The sequence below is a fragment of the Chaetomium fimeti genome, assembly GCF_033439085.1.
Source record: "Chaetomium fimeti strain CBS 168.71 chromosome Unknown B0H64scaffold_2, whole genome shotgun sequence".
Taxonomy (NCBI): domain Eukaryota; kingdom Fungi; phylum Ascomycota; class Sordariomycetes; order Sordariales; family Chaetomiaceae; genus Chaetomium; species Chaetomium fimeti.
The window spans coordinates 3,358,283-3,380,999 of record NW_026944330.1 but is presented as its reverse complement, the minus strand read 5'-3'; the positions used below and the strand labels follow the sequence as shown (position 1 = coordinate 3,380,999).

Sequence of the window (22,717 nt, the reverse complement as noted above, 5' to 3'; positions counted from 1 at the left end):
CAGCACTCGCAGGTTTGACCAGGGCCGTTGAGATCACCCACGGCCCCCCTGTGGTCCTCGTCCCCAATGCCGGGGTATCGCTGTCTCAGGGCTGGAAATCGTGGGCGGGACTGGCAAGTTCCAGCCATTCACGTTCCTCGATGTCATGTCGAGGCGCGGGTGATCTCGTTCCCTGGAACCGCTTTTCAGCTCGCCCCAACTGTCTGGGAAGGAGGGACGGGTGTCTGGCGTTCGCAGAGGGAATTTCAGAAAGACGGGGCAGTCGGCGAGGGTACCGGCGATCATCTTGGGCACCGGCGAAACGGAACACGGAACACGGGCGTGATCCGCCTGCTCGGCTCTGACGTGGTGTTACGGGGAATATTACCGTGTGTAACGAACAGGATAGACGGCAGCAAGGCTGTTGAAGCGGTAGCGATCATCTTCTGCAAGGCATCTGATCGTCTCGATGGGTGGTTGGGAGCTCTTGCTTTTCGGCTGGTTCAGCTCGTGCGACCCGGGTCCGATGTCATCGATTGTGTTGCTGATCGTGGGTAGCATTCCGTGCTCTGGTTCGATCCGAGTCATGGCCGCCGCCTTTCGAGGCGTGGTGGGTTGAGAGAGATTGGCTGGGGGGTGGGAAATAACAAATGCTACAATTCTCGACCAAACAAAATCAACGGCGCAGACTCCGGTGGCTGGATCAAAAAGGCTGAGGATTTGGTTATCGTGACCATTGCCGTATTTTGATCATGGTATTGTATTATTCGTGGGGTTTCCATGTTGGAAAGTCGTTCAGACTCCAATCCCTCGGTCCCAGGGCCGAGGCCCCAGTTAAAATGTTAACGTTAAGCCCTGATGCATCTACACAGTACCCGTGTACAGAGGCTGGCATCCATTGTTCTTTCCAGAGAAACCTCCCATTTGTGAACTCGGGATGAACCCCGGCCCAAACGGGACGCGGCAAACTCGGTCGGCCCTTCCACCTTTCATGCGCATGAGGTGCCACCTTCCAATTTTGCTGCTTTCGCTTCGTAGTAGGGACGGTAGGGTAGGTACATAGCAAAACTGGAGGGCACTTGCTTTTTTTGACACCGCCCTCACGAGGAAATCGTCACCACCATCTCCCGAGCCAACTAAATTCATTAGGACAACTGGCACTCTGCAGGCTGTTGATGAAGTTGCATGGTCCACATTCACTGCCTGCAATGTAATCTCGTTCTTGCGTCGGAAAATGCGCGGCATCGACCGCTATTATGTAGGTAGGTATTCTTCCTGGGTAACTCGCACTGAGTACCAATTATTATTGTACAAGACATGTCCACTTTCGTACCCTATTTTCCGTAACATTGCCGCCTGCCCGTGCCCACATAGCCCATGATATACGACAAAGGAAAATGGCATCCAATAAAGACGAGGATGTTGGGTAATAATGTAATGACGGGCGAGTGACCGACATAGGAAAGGAGAAAAAAAAAGTGAAATGGAAACTGGGTATCCTAAAACGAAGCAATAAACCGACCCGACAAATGCCCTTTGTCTTTCATCCGCTGAGAGGTATCCGTTCCAAGGTGACAAACCGCCACCCGAAGAGAGAGAAAACGCCAATGCCAACCGTGTACGCCGTCCAGAGCCCAAGAGAAAAGGATGTGTCAGATCCCCTAGTTAAGCAGGAACGAGAGTGAGTTTTTGCCTCTCCTCTCGCCCTCGCTATCATGCTCGTGCTCTTGGTACGAGTACCCAGTGCTTGGCCTCCGCCCCTTTGTTGGGTACGGCTCCCAGCGCGACGAAGAGATCGAAGCCCGGCCGATGGGCGTGTTGGGTGCCGTGGTGACGTAGTGGCTACGGGGGGAGTAGGTGTTTGGTTGCATGACCTCGGACGACCGGCGAATTGGGCCCGGCCCAAAGCTATGGCTAAGGAGGGCAGGGGCGGGGAGACAGCTGCCTGTTGGTGGTGTTGGTGGCGCGTAGAGGAGGGGTGGCAGTGAGAAGGTGGTGGGCGAGCACGATGCGGAGGCGGGCTGCGAGATGCTCCAGGATGACCCGTTGTCCGACACGAGGGACGGGGGCCGCTCCGAGTCGTAGGAACGAGCGGGCGAGGACCGGGAGCGGGCGACCTCGAAGGGGAGGTCAAGAGGGACAGGAGGGAGGATCCCGCGGCGTTCGGGAAGCGCAGCGAGTCCCAACGACGGCGAGAGATCTTGAGGGTACTGCTGACGCTGGCTGTGCTGTTCTTGGCCCGCCTCTTGTCTCTTGGACGTCTCCTTGCGTTTGGCTCCGTTCCACCAGTTCTTGATCTGGTTGTCGCTGCGGTTGGTGCCCAGGTTCCTGGCAATCTGTGCCCACCGTTGCCCGCTCTCGCTGACCATCCTCATGATCTGCCGCCCTTCGTCGTCCGAGATGGGAGAGCGGTTGAGTCCGGGCTTGAGGTGCTGCGTGTACCGCTCCCGACACTGCTTGGCCGACCGGATGCCCATCCCCCCTGCGATGCGAGTCCAGTTCGGCCCATAAGCAGCGTGCAGTTCCAAGAGGAGAACATCCTCTTTCCCCTCCCAGTTCCGCTTGTTGAGAGCCTGTTCCGACAACATGGATGCTGTGGTGGGGGTTGTTGAAACAAGAGATTGTCGACCTGAGGTCCAGGCGTTCAAGAGCCGCGTCGAGAGGTGCGTTTGAGAGGCTGAGATAGAGGGAGGAAGTTGAGGCTGTAGGAATGTTTGTTCGTTTAATAGTGACGATGGTAAAAGTATCCAAGAGAGCACCGAGTCGGTGATGTCGAGTTCAAGTAGTGGACGGATTACCGATGGACTGGACAGAGTTGATGAGACGGAGGGGGGGTGAGGGGGCGGGGGGGTCATATACACCAAGGCAATCTGCATGGCGTGGGGAGAGAATAGTGATCAGTCAGTGCAAGGCGCTCCATGTCCAAACGATCGGCTGCCAGGGTCAACGCCAGAGGGGTGGGCAGCAAGTGCCTTGGGCGTTAAGTTAACGCGGGCCCTGTCGACTTCGCCCGGGATGTGGGCCTGGTCAAGCTCGCCAGGGGCCCCTAGGCGGGTTGCTGCCAAGCAACTCTGGGGGGGGCAGGAGGGAGAACACGTTACGACCCCCCCTGGGATGCAAGTTATCGAGCCGTATTACCGTGTACATACATACGTACCGCTGCCGTACCGATCCCATGCCACACGGCTATCCCCGTCAAACCGGGGTTCTTTTTTTTGGACAAGTTGTATCCGAGTACGAACGACCAGTTCAGAAACAACATGGGAGACTCATGGAGTGGCCCAAAATACTACCAAAACGCAGATGACTCGCCTTGGCTCGACCAGGTGAATTCTGCGACGCCGACGGTCATCGGTCCGCCGTGAAGGTCGTTTACTGCGGCATCGTGATCAACGTCATCTCCCATTCCAAGGAGAGCAATGATTACGCGCAGTTCTTACTCCCAAACCACCCGTTTGTTCAATTTCGTGGATTTGAATCCATGTCGAGAGGTGTTCAGCTACGATTTTTCTTCATGCGTCAGCGATATCTCTGCATCCGGAGCAGAGAAGTGCAATATTGAGGTGCTACAACCCGTCCTTCGGGAGCCATGGTGCTGGGAATGATGCTCACAGATGCAGGTCATCAACCTGGGACGGGAAAATTAGTCAAGCTCCCTTGGGCAATTCTAGTAACAAAAACAACAACGTGGGTGGTACGCTAGTTATCGGGTTGTTCAGTTCAGTTCGACGCACCTGAACCGCATTGAAGACGGGATGCAGAGCACCCTCGCTTCTGTACGGCACTTTCAGAGCAGTCGCGAGACCACGAGCTGATCTATTAACCCATGTCTTAGGGCATATATGATATCAGTATTATAGGCAGGGCCGAGTGCGCGACAACCCTCTGGACCAGGGGCACCGAGACGGCATCGACAAGCGAAACACGCTGTCGGGTCGCATCCCTTCTCTCTGGGCCCATCCGGCCAACCGGCCACTCCCCCGGGCAACCTCGACTCGCAATGGGACGCATAATCGGTAAATGCTCAGCTGCTCGGTCGAGTCGCAGATGCTCGGCTCCAGCGCCCTTCATCTCCTCGTCGAGGACTCAACGAAGGGGGTCGATCCAGCGGCTGGTTCATCAATCTCGTTAGTTAACCTCCTTGCTCGGGTTCTTCTTGCTTCTCGTCAGACTGAGTGATCCTTCTGCCGTGGTTCCGTTCATGCTGGTAGCTGCGGAATTGAGACCGTCCCGAGCACCTACCGTCGCTTCTCGAGATCCGAGGTGGGGTTTCTTTCTTGCGCGGCCTCCCTCTTGATCAACCACATCACAGCCCTGGTGACCCAGCGAGGCGGACCGTGTTGATCCTTGCGGGTGGCTTCAGCGACCCGTTCACTTGGGTTCGCGGCCGGCTGAATGCACGTTCCGGGGTTTGTCGACTCGCAACGGCGCCTAGCTTCCCTAAAACAGCTGTTGGTGCCCGTGCACGGGAAGTCCCATGCAGACAGTCAACGCAGGATCACTTCCTGTGCCAGCGACCGACAGGAGCCGAGGCGGACGGGGAGGCTCGAGACCAGAATTCTGAGGTGACATCAATCAATCAGATGGAGAGGGACAGCAGGCGCGGCACGCTCCCGCCTTCGCTCTCGCTCATGTCATGCACAATACCTCCATACCAAGTATGGGCAGAATCCCGTATGTATGGTGTGGACGAATAGGTACGAAGTATGCACATACTTGTACGTACATGTGGACAAAGTACCGACACAGGAGTTGCGCCTCCTGGGCGGGTGGGACATGACATGGCACGCACCAGAATACAGCTTTGGTTAGCGACATAACCAACTTGGAGAACCCGATCTCTCTTGAGTCCGCATTAGGCGCACTAATCATCCGGGCTAGCGAGGTCTCGATCAACTGCCTGCGGGGGAATCTGCAGTTGCTCCTCGTGGGCGGGCAGGGGAGCAGGTTTCTCTTTAATTCTCCGAAAACAACGGGCGATAGCTTGTGGGCGGGGAGAGGGTGGTGGGTGGCCAATTCTTCCTCATTTTCTTCCCTCCAGCCAGTATCTTGAGCGAACCTTCCACATGTCTCAAATGCCACGATTGCTCTTTCTTTCTTTGCCAACCCGGGCGGGGCGGGGCGGTCAGTTATCATTCCGCCACTGCCTGAAACCGTATGGATCGTGGTTTCCTCCGCTGGCGGGGGGGGGGGGAGTCAGCCACAAACTCCCAAAGGAAGCTCCCCCGCAATCTCGCTCCCCCTTGCACAACCAAAATCTGGTGTCGTTTCAGGACTCTGCACCGCACCCACAAGGCCCAACAAATCTTCGATCGAGTCACCTGAGCGCGCCGACTCCTCTGTCGATGCAACGAGAGAGCACGAAACCCCCATGCCGCCAAGCACCAAGCCACAGTACCTCGGCCCACCCTCTGGTCCTTGTTTGCGCCCTCTTGCACCGCACCCTCGACCAGCAGCTTGTCACATCCGCGACCTCTGGGATTGCTAGATCGTGATAGATGGGGACCGGGCAGCCAGCAGAAGCAGCGGCAGTTCACTTGCCCGCGCCCAATATGCGTGCTTTCGGTCGTCTCGTGCAGCTGGCCTGCATGATCGTCCCGTTCGCCCTGGGATCCCTATTCGCCAACACACCGTCGTCGCCGCCTCTGGGACAGACTGCACACCGATACCAGCAGCGACCCAGGCTGCGGCGAATCGTCAGTCCACACGTTTTGTTCGTCCCTCTTGCACGCGGGGTTCATCCTCTTCCCGACCTCGTGAATGCCTCGTGGACAATGGGCATTCAACCGATCTCCCCACGATCAACCGCCTGCCAATAATCTTGCGGTAACAAGGAAACGCTGATGCCGGTCGTTTTGCGGGTTGCCGTCCGGAACAAACGCCGATGGACATGGCTGTTACCGGCCAATACGAGCAAGCCTTGTGTGTGAGGGTGCCGGCAGCTCGGGCACCACATGTGGCTAAAGCCCGACTCGGCGACCTGGGACCGGGAAGGGGGTGGGATCCGCCCCTAGCGTTGACGCAAAAAACCGTTGTCACACAGCGCCGGGTCGGGGGCATCCAATCATGCAAAACAGATCTTCAGTGGCGCACCTTGCCCGATGGCCGGGAGCCCCTGCCGGTACGTACCTGAGCCGTTAACCGTTCCTGGAGAAATCTAGCGAACGTTCAGCTGCCTCCTGGACGCCTCGGCATCCCAATCGGGAATCCCTCACACCCCCGTCCCGCTGGGATGAGTGGCCCAGGCCAGCGGCCGGCTCCCCCTTGCCCGTTGTAATTTACCGCGCTGTTACCGTTACCTCTGACGCGGAAAGATTGCCCTCTGGGCCCCTGAAGTGTGAGAAAGACCCTTGCGGGGATGATGGTGTGTCGTTCCCCTTTTCTCCGCTGGGGAGCCCCTCGGTGACAGGGCTTCCAGAGGACGCGATGCAACCTCCGTTCTTTTTCGGATATCCACTCAACATGTCAGTGAAATCCTTCCAAGCAATCCCAGGTATGAACGCATCGACCAGGTCTCAAAATAGAAGGACACAATCCGATCATGATCTCATCGTCAATGTCAGGTGAAGCACTTGAGATCGCGAATTTGTGTGAGTCCCGGACAGTAATCTCACTGTGTATATGCGCGGCTGAGGTAGCTCAGGTACATACCTACGGATAACTACGCGTTCACCAGTCAAGTCACTCTGCATGGCCGACAACGGCTTCAACGTCATGAAGCACGAGAAACAGTTCACAATCACCCCTTTTGTTTTCATCGATCGCCCTGCTGCTCACTCCACGACTCCCCACTTCCGGAAGCCACAAATTGGCCGATGCAGGCGCCAATACCGCCATGTCAGTTTTTTCTGTCGTCCCGGCCATTCCATTGGATCGACAAGCCAGCGTCAGATCCCTGTCCAGCTCAAACCCAGAGCCGCCTGGAGACGGGATGTGAGCGGCAAGTAAAAAGTCCCCCTTCTTCCGAACAAGGGCGGAGAGCCTGGCAACAGACACAACAATGAGAAGGTGCCACTTCCAGCTGCCGGCCTGAGCCGTTTCACCTTCCGTTTCCCAGGGCAGGTCCTGGTTTCTTCCGTGTGGTGTAACTCCGGACACACCCCAGGCTGATCAGTCGTCAAGGAACGAGGTGGTGCGCATTTGTCCGCCCTTCATTCAGCGCCCGAGGCCGTGGCCGTTGACTGAAAGAGAGTGTGTGTACATACCAGGGTCGTCCCCGCCTCACTCATTGGCAGAGAAATGCCCTCACCCAGCTGGGGCCGTCCGGCCACGCCCGCCGCGCTGAGACATCTGAGTAGCCGTGCTCAACGGTTAGTGGATGACATACAGACCGGTACGCCTCAAACGAGGTGAAGCGAGGAGACTGATCCACACGGCGGCTGGCTGGGACCGCAAGATGGGTTGATTATCAACCCCCATCTTCCCCATGAGGAAAATGCTCCTCGATCGTGGGCAGCTGAGTGTTGGCCCGCTGCTCCGGCCTGAAGATTGTGATTTCCCTCACATCCAAAACTGAGTCTGAAGTCGTCATGCCGGTCTACAATCAGCGGGAGCGTCGTGACGGCCTTCGACAGCCCCGACCCTGCTCAACTTTGTGACGTGGCTCATGCAGTTTGAACCTCGAGTGCGTGGAGAAGCCCGCAGACCTGTTCTCTCGCATGTCCCCCACTCCCTCCCTTCCCGAGCTGGCCAAAGGAAGCGGCCAGTCCAGCTCAGGTTTTGGGCATTCCATGACTTACTGTTGTTCTCTCTGAGCAAGCAGGCCGGAGGAGGGGCCGGCCCTGCTCCCTTGAGACTGCCAGCATCAGCGTGCCGTAAAAAAGCAGCCGCATGGGGCAGGTCAAGTGATGCGATTGCTCCCGTCTCTCTGCCCCTTTACTTCGCTTGACCGCCTTGCCTTGGTTGCTCTAAGAAAGTCACAGTGTTGGCTCGGCTCAGCTAATATCCAGGAGCTACGAAGGGCGGGGGCGAATAACTAGAGGGCAGTAATCAAGCACCCTTTCGGTAGCAGCCCCTTCTCGGCCGCCCACAAGCAGCATCTCAGCTCGGCTCAGCAAGATCGATGAGACCCGGAGTTCCCGCCCGCAGCCCTGGGGCACAGCTTCAAGTCAAGCCTTCCGCCGAGGACGAGGCTGCCCCGGGGCACAACCCAGTTCACCGCTCCTGTCCTATCACCCTTCTTCTCGTTTTATCTCCAGAGATCCCAACCCTCACCCGACGGCCATTCACCCACCCAATCCACACAGCTTCACGCCACGGACTGTTCGACGTGCATCCGAGACTCCCCCATGTCTCACCTTGTTCTCGGCGCTGCCAGCACACACACATCCAGTACCACAGACATCCAGAACTGTGGCGTGATCCCAACGGCACGGGCACCTGTCACAGCCCAGTGAGGTGCCCCAGAATCCCATGCCCATAGACCAAGAAACCACCCGGACCATTAGGGTCGCGAGGAATGAGAGACATGCAGCAGGTGGCAAGCAAATCGCGGGAAAACGGGGAAGCGATAAGGGAGGGGAGGGGGGCTGTTGCGGTTATTGAGGGGGAGCGTCCACCTGGACGTACATTGGTCCCGCCCCTCGACGTTGCGGTCTGGAGCCTCGCAGCGTCTTGTTGGTATTGTTCCCCCGACAGGACAGCATAGACTACGGGGGAGAGGTATTCGTAATCCTTTTTCTCCTCCCCTCTCCCCGCTCCACATCCATGGCCAGCTCACTCCTTAACGGGGCCCGGCTTCCGTATTCCCTCTCATCCTCTGCGTGTCTCTCTATCGGTTCATGGACAGCGCCGTGCTCCGTCCCTTGTTCGCGTGCTGCCCCCCCTTCCCCTCACGTAGCGGGCGTGCCTCCTGTCGGCGTCCAACTTAGCGCCGGTCAGCCAGGGGCAGGGATGGGAGGAAAGGGGCACAACTTCGAGCCAGCTTGGTCCAAGAGCGGGCGCCATGGCTAGCGGCAACGGTTAGGGCCACTAACTGCCATCGGCAGCAGGCTCAACGAACGGTGGGTGGGCCTTGTGCAGAAAAAGGTTTGGTTTTCGAGTGTGAATGGACGGGGATACCGTTAGAATGGACGTCTCACTTGCCACTTTCCCACCAGTTGCTTCGCAGATTACACCCACCCCTCCCCCCTTCTTTTCTCCGTGATGGGAAGCACATCGCCGACTACTGGCCAACCGGGGGACACGCCGCACCCACCCACCCACACTCACACCATGGACGAGATAAACAGACAGATGTGTGTCTTGGGTTCTAGCCTGTTCTGCTCCCGAGATGCGACGTCACACGCAGCCCGTTGCTTCTTTCCCCTTTCTCGCATTGATATGATGGTATGAAACCTCGGGACCGGACCCATGCTGAGCGTCGTCGATGACTTGGCCGCGCTGGTCCCTGAGTTGCACCAAGCACGCTCAACTCGTCACTCCGCTAGTTAGTCAAGCATGGGGGGCGGCGGGCGGGAGATCGGGAACCATCGGCCGTCTGGTCCTGGCGTGAATTGGGCCGTGGGCCGTGGCACGACGGGAGCGCCTCTCTCTCCCCAGCCTGAATGGGCCGGGGAACGGTTTTGCGTCCCGCCGCTCGCGCGCCTGGATCGGTTGGGCTGGGGCCCAGTCGGCCGCCGAGAGAGATGGCCTCGCAAGCCCCGTAGTTAACCGCATGCTTACACGGCCTGCCATGGCACTCCGTTCTTTTTTGCCTGGCAAGGCTGCTGCTGCTGGAGATCGAGAAAGGGGGCGCCGCTCTTCAAGCCCTGTGTGAGACAACCGCCCCGGGAGAGGCGCCGATCGGAGTCGAAATTCTCGATGCCATGGCTCTGTAAAACACTTGGTAATGCTTACACTATCGTCACCAAGCGGCGGATTGTCTCTCTCATCGATGAGACGAAATGAGACATGTTTCTTGCCTCAGCTCGGCCGTGACGAGAAGCACGGCTCGGGTTCGATCACCGTCCTCCCGTCTCCCAGACCGCCGCGGCGGCGGACAACGTTTCTGCAAACTAACTACGGTGTGTTGATGTGCTGACGTGCTGATGTGCTGGCACCGCCGGCACTGACCAGCACCGCATAATCTCACCTTTCTTTTCCCTCGTACCGTGATACCGCACCCATCACTCACCTTCATCCACACACAAACCGGGGACCTTCAAACTCAAAGTCCCCCTCGGCAGTGAGGGAAAAGGTCGTTTGCCGTCTGTGGTTGGCTAGGTGGGGAGATTGCAATTCGGCCGCTTCAGAGCTGAACGGGACGGGGGAGACGGGAAGGATGGCATCATCAACAAGCACAATCTGATAATGGGATAATGGGGAGCGTTAGCGGGTGGGGTGGGAAAGGGGGCGTGTGGTACGGAAGGAAATAGAGGCGAGCTGAACTGTCTCGTCGACTGCTTTTTTGGAAACTTCCATGTTCTTTGGTCGGCCCACGGTAGGGGCATCGGTGACTGACCATGGGTGATCGGGTTGGGCAGGCGGTCGTGACGTGTTCAGAGGGCTTGGGGACTTGTAACAGATGCTGGCGGGTGGCTTGCTCTCGCAAGCAGGCTCCAGACCGAGAAGGAGGCCGGGGACTGCGAGGACAAATGCTGCCAGCCTTCTTGCCGTTGCCCCTGAACGGGCGTCCCAGATCGCGTTGGCTGATCGATACGTTTGGTAACCCCCTTTTGCAAAGTGCCACCGGGTATCAGGGTCAAAGTCCCTCCGCCTCATTGTGTAGACTATGCCGTACTGTCTTCTTACTCGCAGCGGAGGAATGAAGCTGACAAGAGTGTGCGACGAGGCTCCTGGGTCTGGCAGCGTTTTACTTCGCCGCTGTGGTCTAAGAGGACAGTTAGAGGTCACGCGGTAATGGGGCAAAGGAGTTAAACAGAAGTGAGCTTTCATTCTTCGCTGCTAAAACACATTCGCTTGCACTCCTGCTTCCCATGAACCGCTGTCGGAGCACAACGCTCGGTGTTGTGCCATACCGTGGCATACATCTATGTGCCCCAAGAGCAAATCGTGCTGGAGGGAGCGTATGGTGAGGCTGTCGCTGCCCTACCGAGCGGGAGAAGCTCCGAGCATCCTGTGCCCCTCGTATAAGCATAATTTATCAGTTAGGAACTGTCTTGCCTTCGCTCATGGTCGCTGTTATTGCCCTCAAGTGCGCCATCACCACGGCCACCATCATCGCCCACCCATCTGACAGTATTAGTGGATGTGGAATGGCTCATCGAACCGGAGCTAGAGTCTGACGGTGGTGCAGCTGGCACACTGCCTTCACTGTCAGATACCGCGCCCCGAAGGCCCGACAAGACCGAAAGCAACCTGTTGGTTTCTGCTGGAGCTAGGGCTTCTTCTCCCGTAGATGGCGCGAGTGGGGGATAGACCTCGGGGGGAGAAATAGGAGAGGTCACGGATAAAACCTCGTCGCCCCCCTTGTCGAACGAATAGCACCTGCGCCGCTCTTTCATGTCGGTTGGCTGGGCTAGCAGAGACTCGTGATGTTCAGAATGGCGGGTTGTGATCCTCAACTGTGGCAACACCCCTTTGCCCTTGCCCTCGCGCCGGCCCTCGGGCGCCCGGTGACTTGACTCTGATGCCTCGGAATGTTTCTTTCCCTTATTCGGCCGGCCCTTCGATTTACCGAACAGGCTGAAAGAGGGCGGTGCAGGGTCGACCTCTGTGTCAGGAGATGATGAATCCGAGGACGACGTCGATTCATTATCCGTTGACAGAGAAGACTGGGATTCGAGGCTAGGTGTAACACTTGGCTGGTCGTTGCTTATGATCGCATATTCCGTCGCCGTCTCGACAAAGGTATCTTGACTTGCGATGGGATTCGAAGAATGCTGGTCCCTCAGAGTATCCTTGAGGATATCATGAGGTTCAGGAGCGCCACCTGGGTGAACAAGGACCGGAGCAGCCCTAACTCGTCCTTCTCGGCGTTGGTGGCGAGCTAGGCACTCTTCAAACTCGCGCTGTTCCACGACACGGCTCAGGGTAACATCGTTTTCAGCATCAAGGATCCTTGGGATTGCGCCTGTATGCGGTTAGCACCGAGAGCGTGATTCCGGTCAGGCGTAAACCTACACAACGTCCTGTAGCTGCTCGTGGCTTCGGCAAGGTCAATCGGGTCCTCTTCCTCCGACGGCCGTGCCTGGTCTTCTTTGGCGGCCTCTTGAGTTTGCAAGCTGTGCAGCCGCTTCAGCTTGGCGTGGAACCGCTTGCTTCCGACACGGTCGACGAGACTCCCATGACGGGCGAGGGCCACGCTGGCCACGCCGTCCCTGCTCTCCTTGGCCAGGGCGAGCTCGAGACGCTTGACCTCTGCCTTGTAGGCCTCGCCGGTCTCGATCCACTCCTCCGTCATGCCGCGGAACTGCTCCAGCTCTCTCTCCCGCAAGTCCTTTATCTCTGCGAGTTTCTCTTCTGTGTCTCGCAACTTCCGAGTCAGGCGGTAGAAGCCCTCGATGAGGGACAAGACGCACGAGTGGTAACTACAACAACAAACGGATATCAGCGAACCAACCCAACCAACACCGCAAAACAAAACAAAGCAAAACAAAACAAGAAAAACAAAAGCCAAAAAAAAGGGAACTCACGTCGGATCCAACCTCTCCCCCGCCCCCATCCTCCCCATCACACTACTCAACAACTCGGCCATCTGCATCAGACTCGGATTATGCCACGGTTCCCTCGCAGCAGCACCCCCCTCCTTCCCACTCCCATTCCCACTCCTCCCACTCCCACTCCTGCTCCTCGCCCCACCACCACCACCACCCCCTTCCGAACCCGCATAACCCGAGTAACCCGAGTAATAATAATCCATCTCACTTAGCGGCAGCATCGCCAGCGACGACGACGACGCCCCCCACACCGGCGGCTCGGACTCCGACCCCGCGGAGCCTACCCCCGCTGCCATGGCGTCGAGGGTGGATGACGAGCCATTCCGGGCGCTGCTGTTCTTGAGGCTGAGGAAGCTGGAGACGGTGCGGAGGGTGGCGCCGGCGGATTTGCGGTGGTGGTGGTGGTGGTGGGCGTGGTGGGAGTGGTGTTGGGAGTGGTGTTGGGAGTGGTGTTGGGAGTGGTGGGAGCGGCTTTGGGGGGATCCGGTAATGGGGGAGTCGGTTGGGGTTGAGACGGGGGTCGGGACGCGGTGGAAGGTGTGGCGGGTTTGGAGGGTGGGCGGTTGCGATTGCGGTGGTGGCGGTGGGTGTTGTTGCTGGTGTTGTTGTTTTGTGATGTTGCTGCTGGAGCGGCCGAAGGTGCGGAACCAGCTTGTTGTGTTTTGGTTTGGGTTGTTGTCGGTCATGGTTTTTGTTTTTCGTTGGGTCGATGAAACTCGTGGGAGGGTGATGGAAATGGGTTGTTGACAAGGAAGTTTTGATAGAGGGTTGTTTGATGGAATGTGGTTTGAGGGTCGTGTCGTGGGTAGTTGCGAAAGTTGAAGATTTATGGGGTAAATTAATGGGGATCTCAGGCAGAGAGGCAGAGGCATCACGGGCTCGGGCTCGGGTTCGGACGAGAATCGCATGAGAGAAAGAAGTGGAAGGAAGGCGCGGCTCGCTGTGGACCTAAAGGGATGTCGTCTCGTCTCGGTGAACAAACAAATAATGGGAACAACTGCGCAGTTTCTAGACAATTGGAACCACCCTTTCCTACAGCTGTACTCGCAGAACTTGACAGTTGGAAAGGGAGGATACTGAGCCATGCATTCATTCATATGTCAGATCGAAACACGTGGGAAATGAAGGGAGCACCTCGTCTGAGCAGCAGAAAATCAGACCCGTCATCGGTCTGTCGTGTTTATTCGTTGGCGCCAACTCCACGGCATCGCCGATATCTTCGAGAGCCGAGGAAGTCGGCAAGAAACCATCGTCGAACTCGGTTTATATATCATCCTGCTGGCCTGGTGACCCAGTCAACACCACCGAGCCGCATCAACAAAGCCAAGTGGTCACCATACCTCCGTCTCAGCCCAAGCCCATGTGCATCTTGCTAGCCTGTGTGCTCCGCGTTTTCCCTCGCCCCGTTTTGTGCTTCGAGCGACGTTTTGCTTCCCGTGATGAAACGACGAGGACGACCACCTAGTGAGGGGAGAGAGGGGTCGTCGTGATGATGAACCCCGAGCGACTGTCGCTAGCACACCAGTCAGCCTTGGCTATGTGCGCCGTAGTGGCCTTTGGGCGACGAGCCCATTCGTCAGCTTCCCGTCACACATTACAACAGCTAATAGAACATGTCCTCTGCTTTCTGTCTCCTTCGGCCCCTGCCCTCGATCTTCTCTGCGAAAAGCTCCTTGCTGGCGTTGCTGCCACCGCCAAACTTCTCAGGGAATAACTCCTTGGCTGTGGGCCCCGTGCCCTTGATGGCGATGCCCTGGTCGTTACCGCGTTTGCCGGCGATACCGCGTATGTTGAAACCGCCCGCGCCAGGGGCGGTAATCCGATCTGCAAGACTTGCTGGAGTGGGTGTCAATGAGTGAAACAGGGTGATGGGGTTTGATAACAATAGCAAGCGTCATCTCGAAACCGTTGTGCGTTCTGTGAAGCTAGAGCACTCGCGCTAGCCTCGCCGCGAGAGAAAGTCGAAACATACCGCTTGCCAGAACCGTGGTGTCGCTGACTTGATCCATCTGTGCCCTGCTACCGACGGATGAGCCAGCCTTGGTGGGAAACAGTTCTCTCGCCCTGTTGTCCTCCCTCGACGGGAAGAGCTCTTTGGTGTTGTTGTGCCGGGACAGGCGCTCTTTGATCGAACGCCCCTTCTCCCGGCTGCGTAACGCCGCGGCTGACCGCGCTTCCTCATCCAGATCCATCTCGGCATCCCCATCGCGGTCTCGGACCGGCGAAGCTGACCGACCGCGCAAACCGCGGCCACCCCCGGAGAGTTTCGTCGGGAAGAGCTCCTTCTCTCGATTCCGCTGGGCTGCTCCCCTGGTATCGGAAGAGCTCGACATTGAACGCCGCCTCGGGTGTGAGGATCCGCTCGTGCGTGTTGCCAAGGCTGACGGGTCATCATCATAGAAGTTGATGTCAAAGGTTTCGGGCTCCTCGTCATCGCGGGGGTCCCTTCGTCTGTCGCCCCGCCTGTCTCTCCGGTAGCGGTCGTCCCGGTGGCGGTCGTCTCGGTCCCGGTATTTTCCCCTACCAAACTCGCCTCGGCGTCGGCGCTCCTCCGGGTCGTATTCGGGGTGCAGTAGGTAAAACCGGCTGCGCTCCGACGCCTTGGCGGCCTTTCTATCTCCCTCGACAGCAAATCGAATGCGTAATGTGGACTCGGGCTTTTGCGAGAAGCCCTTGGCGGGTATCACCTCGAGAGGCGGCAGCTGCGTCGCGTCGGCAATCTCCACGGCCGCAAGCGCGACGAGGGCTTCCTGTGCTGCGTGTTCGGACTTGAAGATGAAATTGGCCGATGTGTCGTCGATCCACTCCACGCGACCAAGTTCGCTCGTGGTGTAGTGTTCTGCCAGATAGCCCTTGACGTGGTCCGGGTTGAATGTGTCGAGGCCTTTTATGTGCACCTTGTATGGCACCACTGCCTTGTCATTGTCTGCCATGTCGCCATTGTCTTCGTGGTTGGGTGCCTCCTCTACCTCGCCGGGTTCCTGCACCGAATGGCAGTTAGCGAGTTGCACTGGGCGGGAGTGGGAAGCCCGTCGCCGAATCGAACCTGTTCTTCCTCCGAGACGAGATCTTGGGTATATGCCTCGGGAATTGTGGGAGCCGGCAGGTTGTGGACGTCGTCGACGTCCATTTCAATGTCGAGATCCATGGTGAGGAGTCTGGAATGTGGACGCGATGTGATGGGATGTGATGCGACAACGCGCTCGACTTCGTGTGATGGAGTTTGCGGCTCGACTTTTGCAATAACTGTAGGATAACTTTGGGAGAGGTGGGACAATTAATGGTTTAGGAAACGAGGGAACAAAGCATTGTGTTATCGGGAGCAAGATAAGGTATATGAGAGGCAAGCCAATTAACGTAAATGGTAAGGCTGGCTGCGAGATCGAAGACACGCGATGTTGGGCTGCATTCGCAAGGCTGCGGCTGGTGGCGCCCGGGCGTTTGGTTGCGGTCGGAGATCTGGTCTTGGTTGGAAGAGCTTGGGGAAGGTACTTGGTTGTACTTGATTGCTTTACTTTGCGGGAAGGTACTTTAAGTTACCTATAGGCTAAAACGGCCCGTGCTCCGAGATCCCTTGCCGTTTACGTCGGCCATGAAATCAAGAACTGCCCGTTGTTGACTCCAACCCTTCAACACACCAAAAAGGCGACATCCAAAAGCCGGAACGATCTGTGTCTCACCTGGTCTTTTCGCCATTTTATTTTCAGAATGCCTTCTTCCATCCCTATATCAAATACTAGAAGAATTTTCAAGTTGCCAGTCACATTGCCTCGTCGTTTCAGTGCCTCCTTCCAGTCTCCAAAGTTTAGAAACTGGCACTCCAAATTCACAGCAGAACTGCTAAACTGACCACTTGCCCTTTGGAACCCATTCTTACACAACCCTTTTTAGTTATTTCTTGACCTGCTCTGAAGTCAGAGATGAGAAGACCCCACCGACTGGACAACGGGTACCTAACACAGTTCCTCATCGCCAAACGCTGTGTAACCCGGCATATCCTTGCCATTGGCTGGATGGAGGCGGTCGAGCTTCGCATCAGGCGAGGGGACGATGTTAATCCGGACATCGTCAAAACCAATCGGCCAAGGAATACGGCAACAAACCGATAAAATCCCAACCCGCCTCCTCTCTCATCCTGTCCTCCGACTCAAACACAGCCATCGGCCCGAGGTTTCACTTCACACCATACACTCAGCATCGGCCGGCTCTGGGCGGCCGGACTCGGCGGGTAGAGAGAGTCTATCATTTTTGATTTCAACTAACCTCCTTCAACAAGCCACGCCGGCTGCCAGTTGCCAGGTAGGTACGGAACCATCCTCCCATGAGGCTTGCCGCCATGTTCGACGACACAGGGCTAAGTATTTCCTGTTATCACCCACCCATCCCCAAACATTCCACCCAACTCACTCATCCATACAACGGCGTCAAGATGAATAAATAGAAAAGGTAAATGAATTCGACAAAATATGACGGAGGGAGGTGAACAAAACAACCAACAACCAACAACAGCACCAGCAACAACAAAAAAATGCCCAACACCTAACCTGGATAAGCCAAGCCAAAATAAATACCCACAGCCCCGCGCTGTATCGTTGTACGCCGTCTTGTCTCCGTCAAACGCCCCGACCCTTTCGCCTTTCGCCTTTCGCGCGACCCCCTTGATCCCCCAAGTCTATAACATTACGCCCCTTTCAGCGCGCTATCAGCACAGTCTATACCCTGTGTTTGTTTGTTTGTTCGTTCGTCTCACATTTATCCTCTTCCTCGCCGGGCTAGTCAGGCCAGACGTGATCGAGTTCTGTACCGTCCCGTACCGTCCTGTGCCACCCACCGGATGCCACATGACCCAAGCGGGCATGGTCGGTTACCTATATCCAGCCCCAAAATAGCACTTTGCCCCCCCCCAACACCACTCCACTCACGCAGTCTTGATGGTATCCCTCCTCCGACTAATATCCACGATCGGCCCGGGCGCTTGGCCCCCCGTCGCCGCCGCCGACACCACCGACGAGGCAGGGCACGCCCTCTTCACCCTCGCCTCGTCACCTCCTCCTCCTCCCTCTGCTCCCCCGGAGCCGGTCGACGCGGCGGCGGAGGCCGCCGTCCCCGAGCTGAAGCTGTTGGACCGCGACATCTCCGTCAGCGGGCGCTTGAGCCCCGCCACCACGCCCGCGGCCGCGGCCGCGGCGACAGGCGGCAGGGCGGTGGTGAGGTCGCCGGCGGCGGGGCGGTCCTCGTCGTCGACGGCCATGTCGGCGTCGTCGAAGGGGTCGGTGTCGAGCAGGGCGTCGTGGGCCCAGCAGGACTCGAGGCCGTCGAGGAAGACGGGCGCGTGGCGGAGGGTGTGCCAGCTGATGGTGTGGCGGCGCATGGCGATGTAGAGGGAGTCGATGACGCCGTGGGGGTCGACGACGGCGCAGTGGCGCCGCAGGAACTCGTGGTCACAGCCCGGCGCGCCGCCCACCAGCAGGTGGTGGCGGCCCGGGTCGTCGAGCTGCCGCAGCATCGGCAGCCCCTGGAGGGTTGCTGCGTCGCACAGCTTGGCCTGCAGCGGCATCCACTCGCGACCCCGCAGGAACTGCCCGAACGCCTTCTCCACCGCCTGCTTGAACGACGCCGCGTCGCGCCCCTGCACCGCGATCATCTGGTGGAGGCCCCGCGACAGGCACCGCTGGTACGCCGTTGTGTTGCGCTCGAACGGCATGGGCACATAGGCATGGGGTAGGAGGGAGACGTGCACCGTCCAGGGCCCCGTGGGCCGGGCAGAAGGGGAGAGGCTCGGCCGCGGTGAGTGGTAGTGGTGTTGTTGTTGTTGGGTCAGGCGTCTTCCGCCGCGCCCTATGTCGTCGCCGTGTCCTGGGAAGGGGCTGGTGTTGGCGCTGGCGATGGGGCCGCCCGTCGGCGATCGATACGGGTGTAGGTGGGCGGCCCCCGCCCCTAAAGGGCCTAAAGGGACGTTTGGGCGAGACGCGTCGGATGTCGACCTCCTTCGCGGTGGTCGGACGGCCAGCGCTGCCGACAACCGCAGTTCCTCTTCCTCTTCCAACGTCTCGGTTAGGTTCTCGATGCGCTCCTCCAGGCTGAGATCGGCGTCTCGGAGCTCCAGCTGCCCCGCATGCAGCCTGTCGAGCTGCTCGTCATGATCGCGGAGCTTGTCGTAGATCTGGCGGAGTTGCTCGTCGTGCTGCTGAGTCCTGCGTTCGGCCTGTTCGATGGAACGCCAGGTCATGCTGACGTTTCGGTAGGCCCCCTTAATTTGCTCACCAACCTCCTCCCTGCTCTTTTCCAAGTGGTCCTCCACTTCGTTCAGCCTGCTGACGACGCTGTCCAAGACGTCGTCTTGCCCTTTGGACATCTGCTCTTCGAGTTGCTGCAGCCGCCGTTTCAGAAGCTCGAGCTCCTGCTTCTGGTCTGTCGAGGGCTCGGGCTCCTTGTTGTGGAAACATGCCAGATGCCCACATTCACAGGTTGCGCCGGGGATGTCCATGTTTAGCGAGAAGTTGGCACATGCGCACCTCCGGCCCTTGACCTCGGGATGAAGCAAGATGTACCGGCAGTGCCCCTGAGGCATTTTCGTTTCATCCGGTTGGCCGTTGGCTGCCATCTGCAACGGCGACGGAGAGGCCGAGTGTACCGACATCTCGGGTATTAGAGGGGTGATTATCGCCTGAGAGCGAGAAGTGTCCTGCGGCGCCCCTGAGGCCGTAGGCTGATTCTGGTGAGGAAACAGCTTGGCTGATGGATCCTTGGTAGGTGGTAGGTGGTAGGTGGTGTCCCGGGAGGTGAAGACGGGACAAGGCGATGAGCGAGGGAGAGAGAAGAGGAGAGAGTGAAAGGGAGAGAGAGAGAGAGAGTAGCGACCCAACGACGGCAGCTTATCGGAAATCACACATGGCAGTCAGGAGCTGGACTAGCCGGGATATATCCATGGGGCAGCGGTGAAGTTGGCCGTGCTCGTCAACAGTAACACCCCAGTCTCGGCAGGGTCAGAAACACTTGGCCGCAGGGCGAGTAGCGGGGGAGGGGGGCCGGGAGTTATGTGTGAGAGGTGGGACTGGTCGTCAGGGTCCTCGAGAGGCTCTGTGCAAGCCGATATGTCGTGTGATCGAGACCCGAAAACAGCAGTGGTGGGTTAGCGATCGGGCGCCAATATGACGCGATCAGGGCCCAAAGCAAGGCAGGAAGGAATGGCCGACTGATAAACGATTCAGGACAGGCCAGGCCAGGCCAGGCCAGGGAGGTAGGGAGGCGGGGTTGGTTGGTTGGCTGGGGGAGAACGGGGAGCGCTCGGTGAAATGCTTGGGGGGGTTGCCGGTCCCAGATCTGGCGGTATCTGATCTATCTGTCTGATACCGAGGAATGCAGGCGGAGCGAGGGTCTCAAGGTTGCTGATAGGCAGGCAAACCGGTTGCAGGATCCCCAGGTCTTTGATCTATCTGCCCAGAGCGGCAGAGCGGCAGGTTCCCGTGGTAGCGTAGGTATGGAGATAACGTTTCCCGAGGTTGTGTGGAGAGTGCGGACGGTCCCGATAACGGCCAGCCGATGGAAGTTGTTTGTTTTAGTGTCGCAGTAGCAGCGTCGGGAGCGGGTAACTTTTTAAATGTCTTATGGAGCCGCGGAAAGGGAACAAGGCGCCCGACCCGACGAGAAAAACACGGGACGACGGGAATGAAGAAAGACAAAAAACAGCGCCGCGGTTGGCGAGGTTGTGGGCCGGGGAAAAGAAGGACGGAAAGGCCCCAAAAGACCAAAAAGAGAGATACCCAGTACGAAGAGATAGCGCCGGCTGCTGGGATTTGAGCAAGATAAATTGCTTGCCGGCCGGGCGAGAAGGTACCCAGCCGTTTCTGATGGCCATGGCAGCGGGTCTTTACCAATAGCGAGGTACCGGGGACGCCGCGGGTCGAGTTCCCGTGTGGGGAGGTTCCATCCTATGTGGCACTACGCTGCCCCTCCACGACGCCCGCGCCCGCCGTACCTTTCTCTGGACCCCCGTACGTAGTAGACGCCGAGATGGCGCCAGCTGACGTGACAATTGTCTTCTTTCGACTGCGAGCAATGGAAGCCCGGGCAGCTGCCCTTGGAGCATAATTAGGTACCTCCCTAGCATGGACGGGCACAGACGTGTCCAGACCTGACTGAGGTGTGCGAACCTGAGGCGGTCTGGCCGGTGGAGTTTCTACTCTGGACCGTAGCATGTTGTGTGTAATACATTGCGGATCAAGTGGGAACGGACGAGCGCATTGTGAAAAGCCTTCCCACAAGCGTGGGCGGGACGTGGAGGGGGAAGACCATGCGTTTTGCAAAAGGTGGGCGCAGCGGCGGAGTTTGGTGTGTCAGTGACCGAAAGAGACGGCGCCGGCTTTGCACATGGTCAGGCTCTGTGGATGAACGGCCCTGCCTGCTCCTGCCTCCCAAACTTTTTTTCTTTCCTTGTTCCCCAGATCCATCCCCCCGCCAGTGGGTTGTGGGCTCCGTTTGTCCCGGGGGGGTCAGCACGACCAGCAGGGTCCTCACCCGTTGCGGACCAGGGGGGACTGTCTCTTTTGCGATGAACTTGTGGGCCAACGAGAAACTTTCTCAACAGGGAAACAGGGTCGATCTGACAGGGATACCCGGTGGGACTCGAGGGATGCCACATGGACCAGCAGCGACCACCCAGCGGCCGTCTGTGGGGGTCCAAGATAAGAAGTTTTGCTGCCTGAGGCTCCAGATTAGCGTGCGTTCCAGACTGCAGCCCCTCGAGCCGACAAATCTTGGCTCCCATTTTTGGCGCCAACATCCGAGAAACAAAAAAAAAAAGGCACATCGACACGGTGCATGATTCTAGAAGTTCGGCGGGAATCCCAGACCCCGATTCCTGCATCAAGCCTGCCTCCTGAATTTTGGCGGCCTGGGTCTCTTCCCATTCGGCCGCGATCTGGCGCTTTCACCGTTCCAGTCTCGGTTGAACGCCATTTTTGTTCCCGAGATGTGAGTCTGTTTGCAATCTTGGTGCTGCCGATGGCAGCTGCAAGATAAGGTAGGCTCCACGGACCAGGGCGAGCTGGGACGCCCATAACCGAACTCAGGCAGGTACCTTATTTGTTGTGTATGTACATTGTTGATTGTTATCTCGGACGACGCACCGTTGCACGCCGCTCAGTCTCGCAGACCACGGCTTTTGCATTGCTCTGGCTCCTCGAAACCAACTGCGTATTCCGTACTCGCCTGTCATTGGCCTTACCCCAATCTCCCTCGACTTTGCTCACATTTTCTCTCTGCGGCGTGTTGCACCGGCCTCTGGCGCAATTATGCTGTCGGCTGATGTGCCGATTATCCCGTTGCACAGCATTCATAACCGAGCAATCCTACGAATACATATTGTGGAAACGGGAGGGAGAGAACCAGCGCGCCGCGCCCCAGCCGACCCTCTGCGACCGATGCCGTCTCTCGTGTAAGTCCGCTGAGCCAAGATGGGGTGGCAATTATTCTCCGAGCTTACCGCACCTAACCATACACTGGATGTGGACGGTTGGAGGGCTGACGACTTTTGTGAACGACGAGAAGAAACCATCTCACAACGAAGAGGTGGCCTCCCGTGTCAGATCCCTGCGCTTGATCGGGTACCGCAGCATGGCACGCCAACCATGCCTGTCCTGACGCTCTGAGGCGCGGCCATATCGCGATAAGGGGGAGATATGGTATCAGAGTAGCGGTGGCCCGGCATGTTTCGGGTCGCTTGTCAGTTTTTCCCACAGCGCCTGCAGCGACGAGGCCCGTGAGGGAGGTCTGTGAACGAGGCAGAAAAGCTGTGGGCGCCATGCGCGCGCACGCCTTCGGCCAAAGAGATAACGTGCCGGGGCCGGCTGCGCGCAAACCGTTTCGTGATTTGCGAGGCTTTGGTCGCCATCCAACACCGAGTACCCGGCCTAAACCCGGCCAATGGCCTCCTCATCAGGGGAGCACGGGAGGCATGCGACGTCGAAATGCTGCGACGCGGGACGAGAGGTAAAAGGTGCAGCGGGCCCCCGGGTGATACCACATCATGCCTTTGAGCAGGATACGTGCATACGGTGCCGTGGGCGAATGGTCGTCCCCGGACCAGCCGCGGTTTTGTGTACATACATAACCAAGGGCTCCATCTCACGGGCCATGAC

At 58.1% G+C, this 22,717-nt stretch overlaps 5 protein-coding genes across 5 annotated transcripts; 1 reads left to right on the top strand and 4 right to left on the bottom strand.

The window, feature by feature from the left end:
- Positions 1 to 1,640: 1,640 nt before the first annotated feature.
- On the bottom strand, positions 1,641 to 2,567 carry B0H64DRAFT_371600 (Homeodomain-like protein; the record flags this gene model as incomplete). Its single annotated transcript, XM_062802168.1, has 1 exon — positions 1,641 to 2,567. The coding sequence occupies one exon, from the start codon at positions 2,565 to 2,567 to the stop codon at positions 1,641 to 1,643; it is 927 nt and encodes a 308-aa protein (XP_062662731.1).
- A 2,293-nt stretch (positions 2,568 to 4,860) lies between these two features.
- On the top strand, positions 4,861 to 5,575 carry B0H64DRAFT_94625 (uncharacterized protein). The gene has a single exon (XM_062809006.1). It carries the CDS (start codon positions 5,046 to 5,048, stop codon positions 5,472 to 5,474), a length of 429 nt encoding a protein of 142 aa, XP_062662730.1. The 5' UTR covers positions 4,861 to 5,045; the 3' UTR covers positions 5,475 to 5,575.
- A 5,311-nt stretch (positions 5,576 to 10,886) lies between these two features.
- On the bottom strand, positions 10,887 to 13,264 carry B0H64DRAFT_455016 (uncharacterized protein; the record flags this gene model as incomplete). The annotated part of the gene is made up of 3 exons (XM_062807292.1): positions 10,887 to 11,992; positions 12,043 to 12,449; positions 12,555 to 13,264. 3 exons carry the CDS (start codon positions 13,262 to 13,264, stop codon positions 11,067 to 11,069), a joined length of 2,043 nt encoding a protein of 680 aa, XP_062662729.1. The 3' UTR covers positions 10,887 to 11,066.
- A 917-nt stretch (positions 13,265 to 14,181) lies between these two features.
- Positions 14,182 to 15,996, bottom strand: B0H64DRAFT_455011 (uncharacterized protein; the record flags this gene model as incomplete). Its single annotated transcript, XM_062807291.1, has 3 exons — positions 15,625 to 15,996; positions 14,551 to 15,559; positions 14,182 to 14,402 (listed from the first exon to the last, which is right to left on the bottom strand). Exons 1-3 carry the CDS (start codon positions 15,724 to 15,726, stop codon positions 14,182 to 14,184), a joined length of 1,332 nt encoding a protein of 443 aa, XP_062662728.1. The 5' UTR covers positions 15,727 to 15,996.
- Positions 15,997 to 17,224: 1,228 nt separating this feature from the next.
- B0H64DRAFT_94483 (uncharacterized protein) lies at positions 17,225 to 19,677 on the bottom strand. Its single transcript, XM_062809005.1, has 2 exons — positions 17,329 to 19,677; positions 17,225 to 17,266 (listed from the first exon to the last, which is right to left on the bottom strand). Exon 1 carries the CDS (start codon positions 19,216 to 19,218, stop codon positions 17,497 to 17,499), a length of 1,722 nt encoding a protein of 573 aa, XP_062662727.1. The 5' UTR covers positions 19,219 to 19,677; the 3' UTR covers positions 17,225 to 17,266; positions 17,329 to 17,496.
- Between the last annotated feature and the right edge of the window lie 3,040 nt (positions 19,678 to 22,717).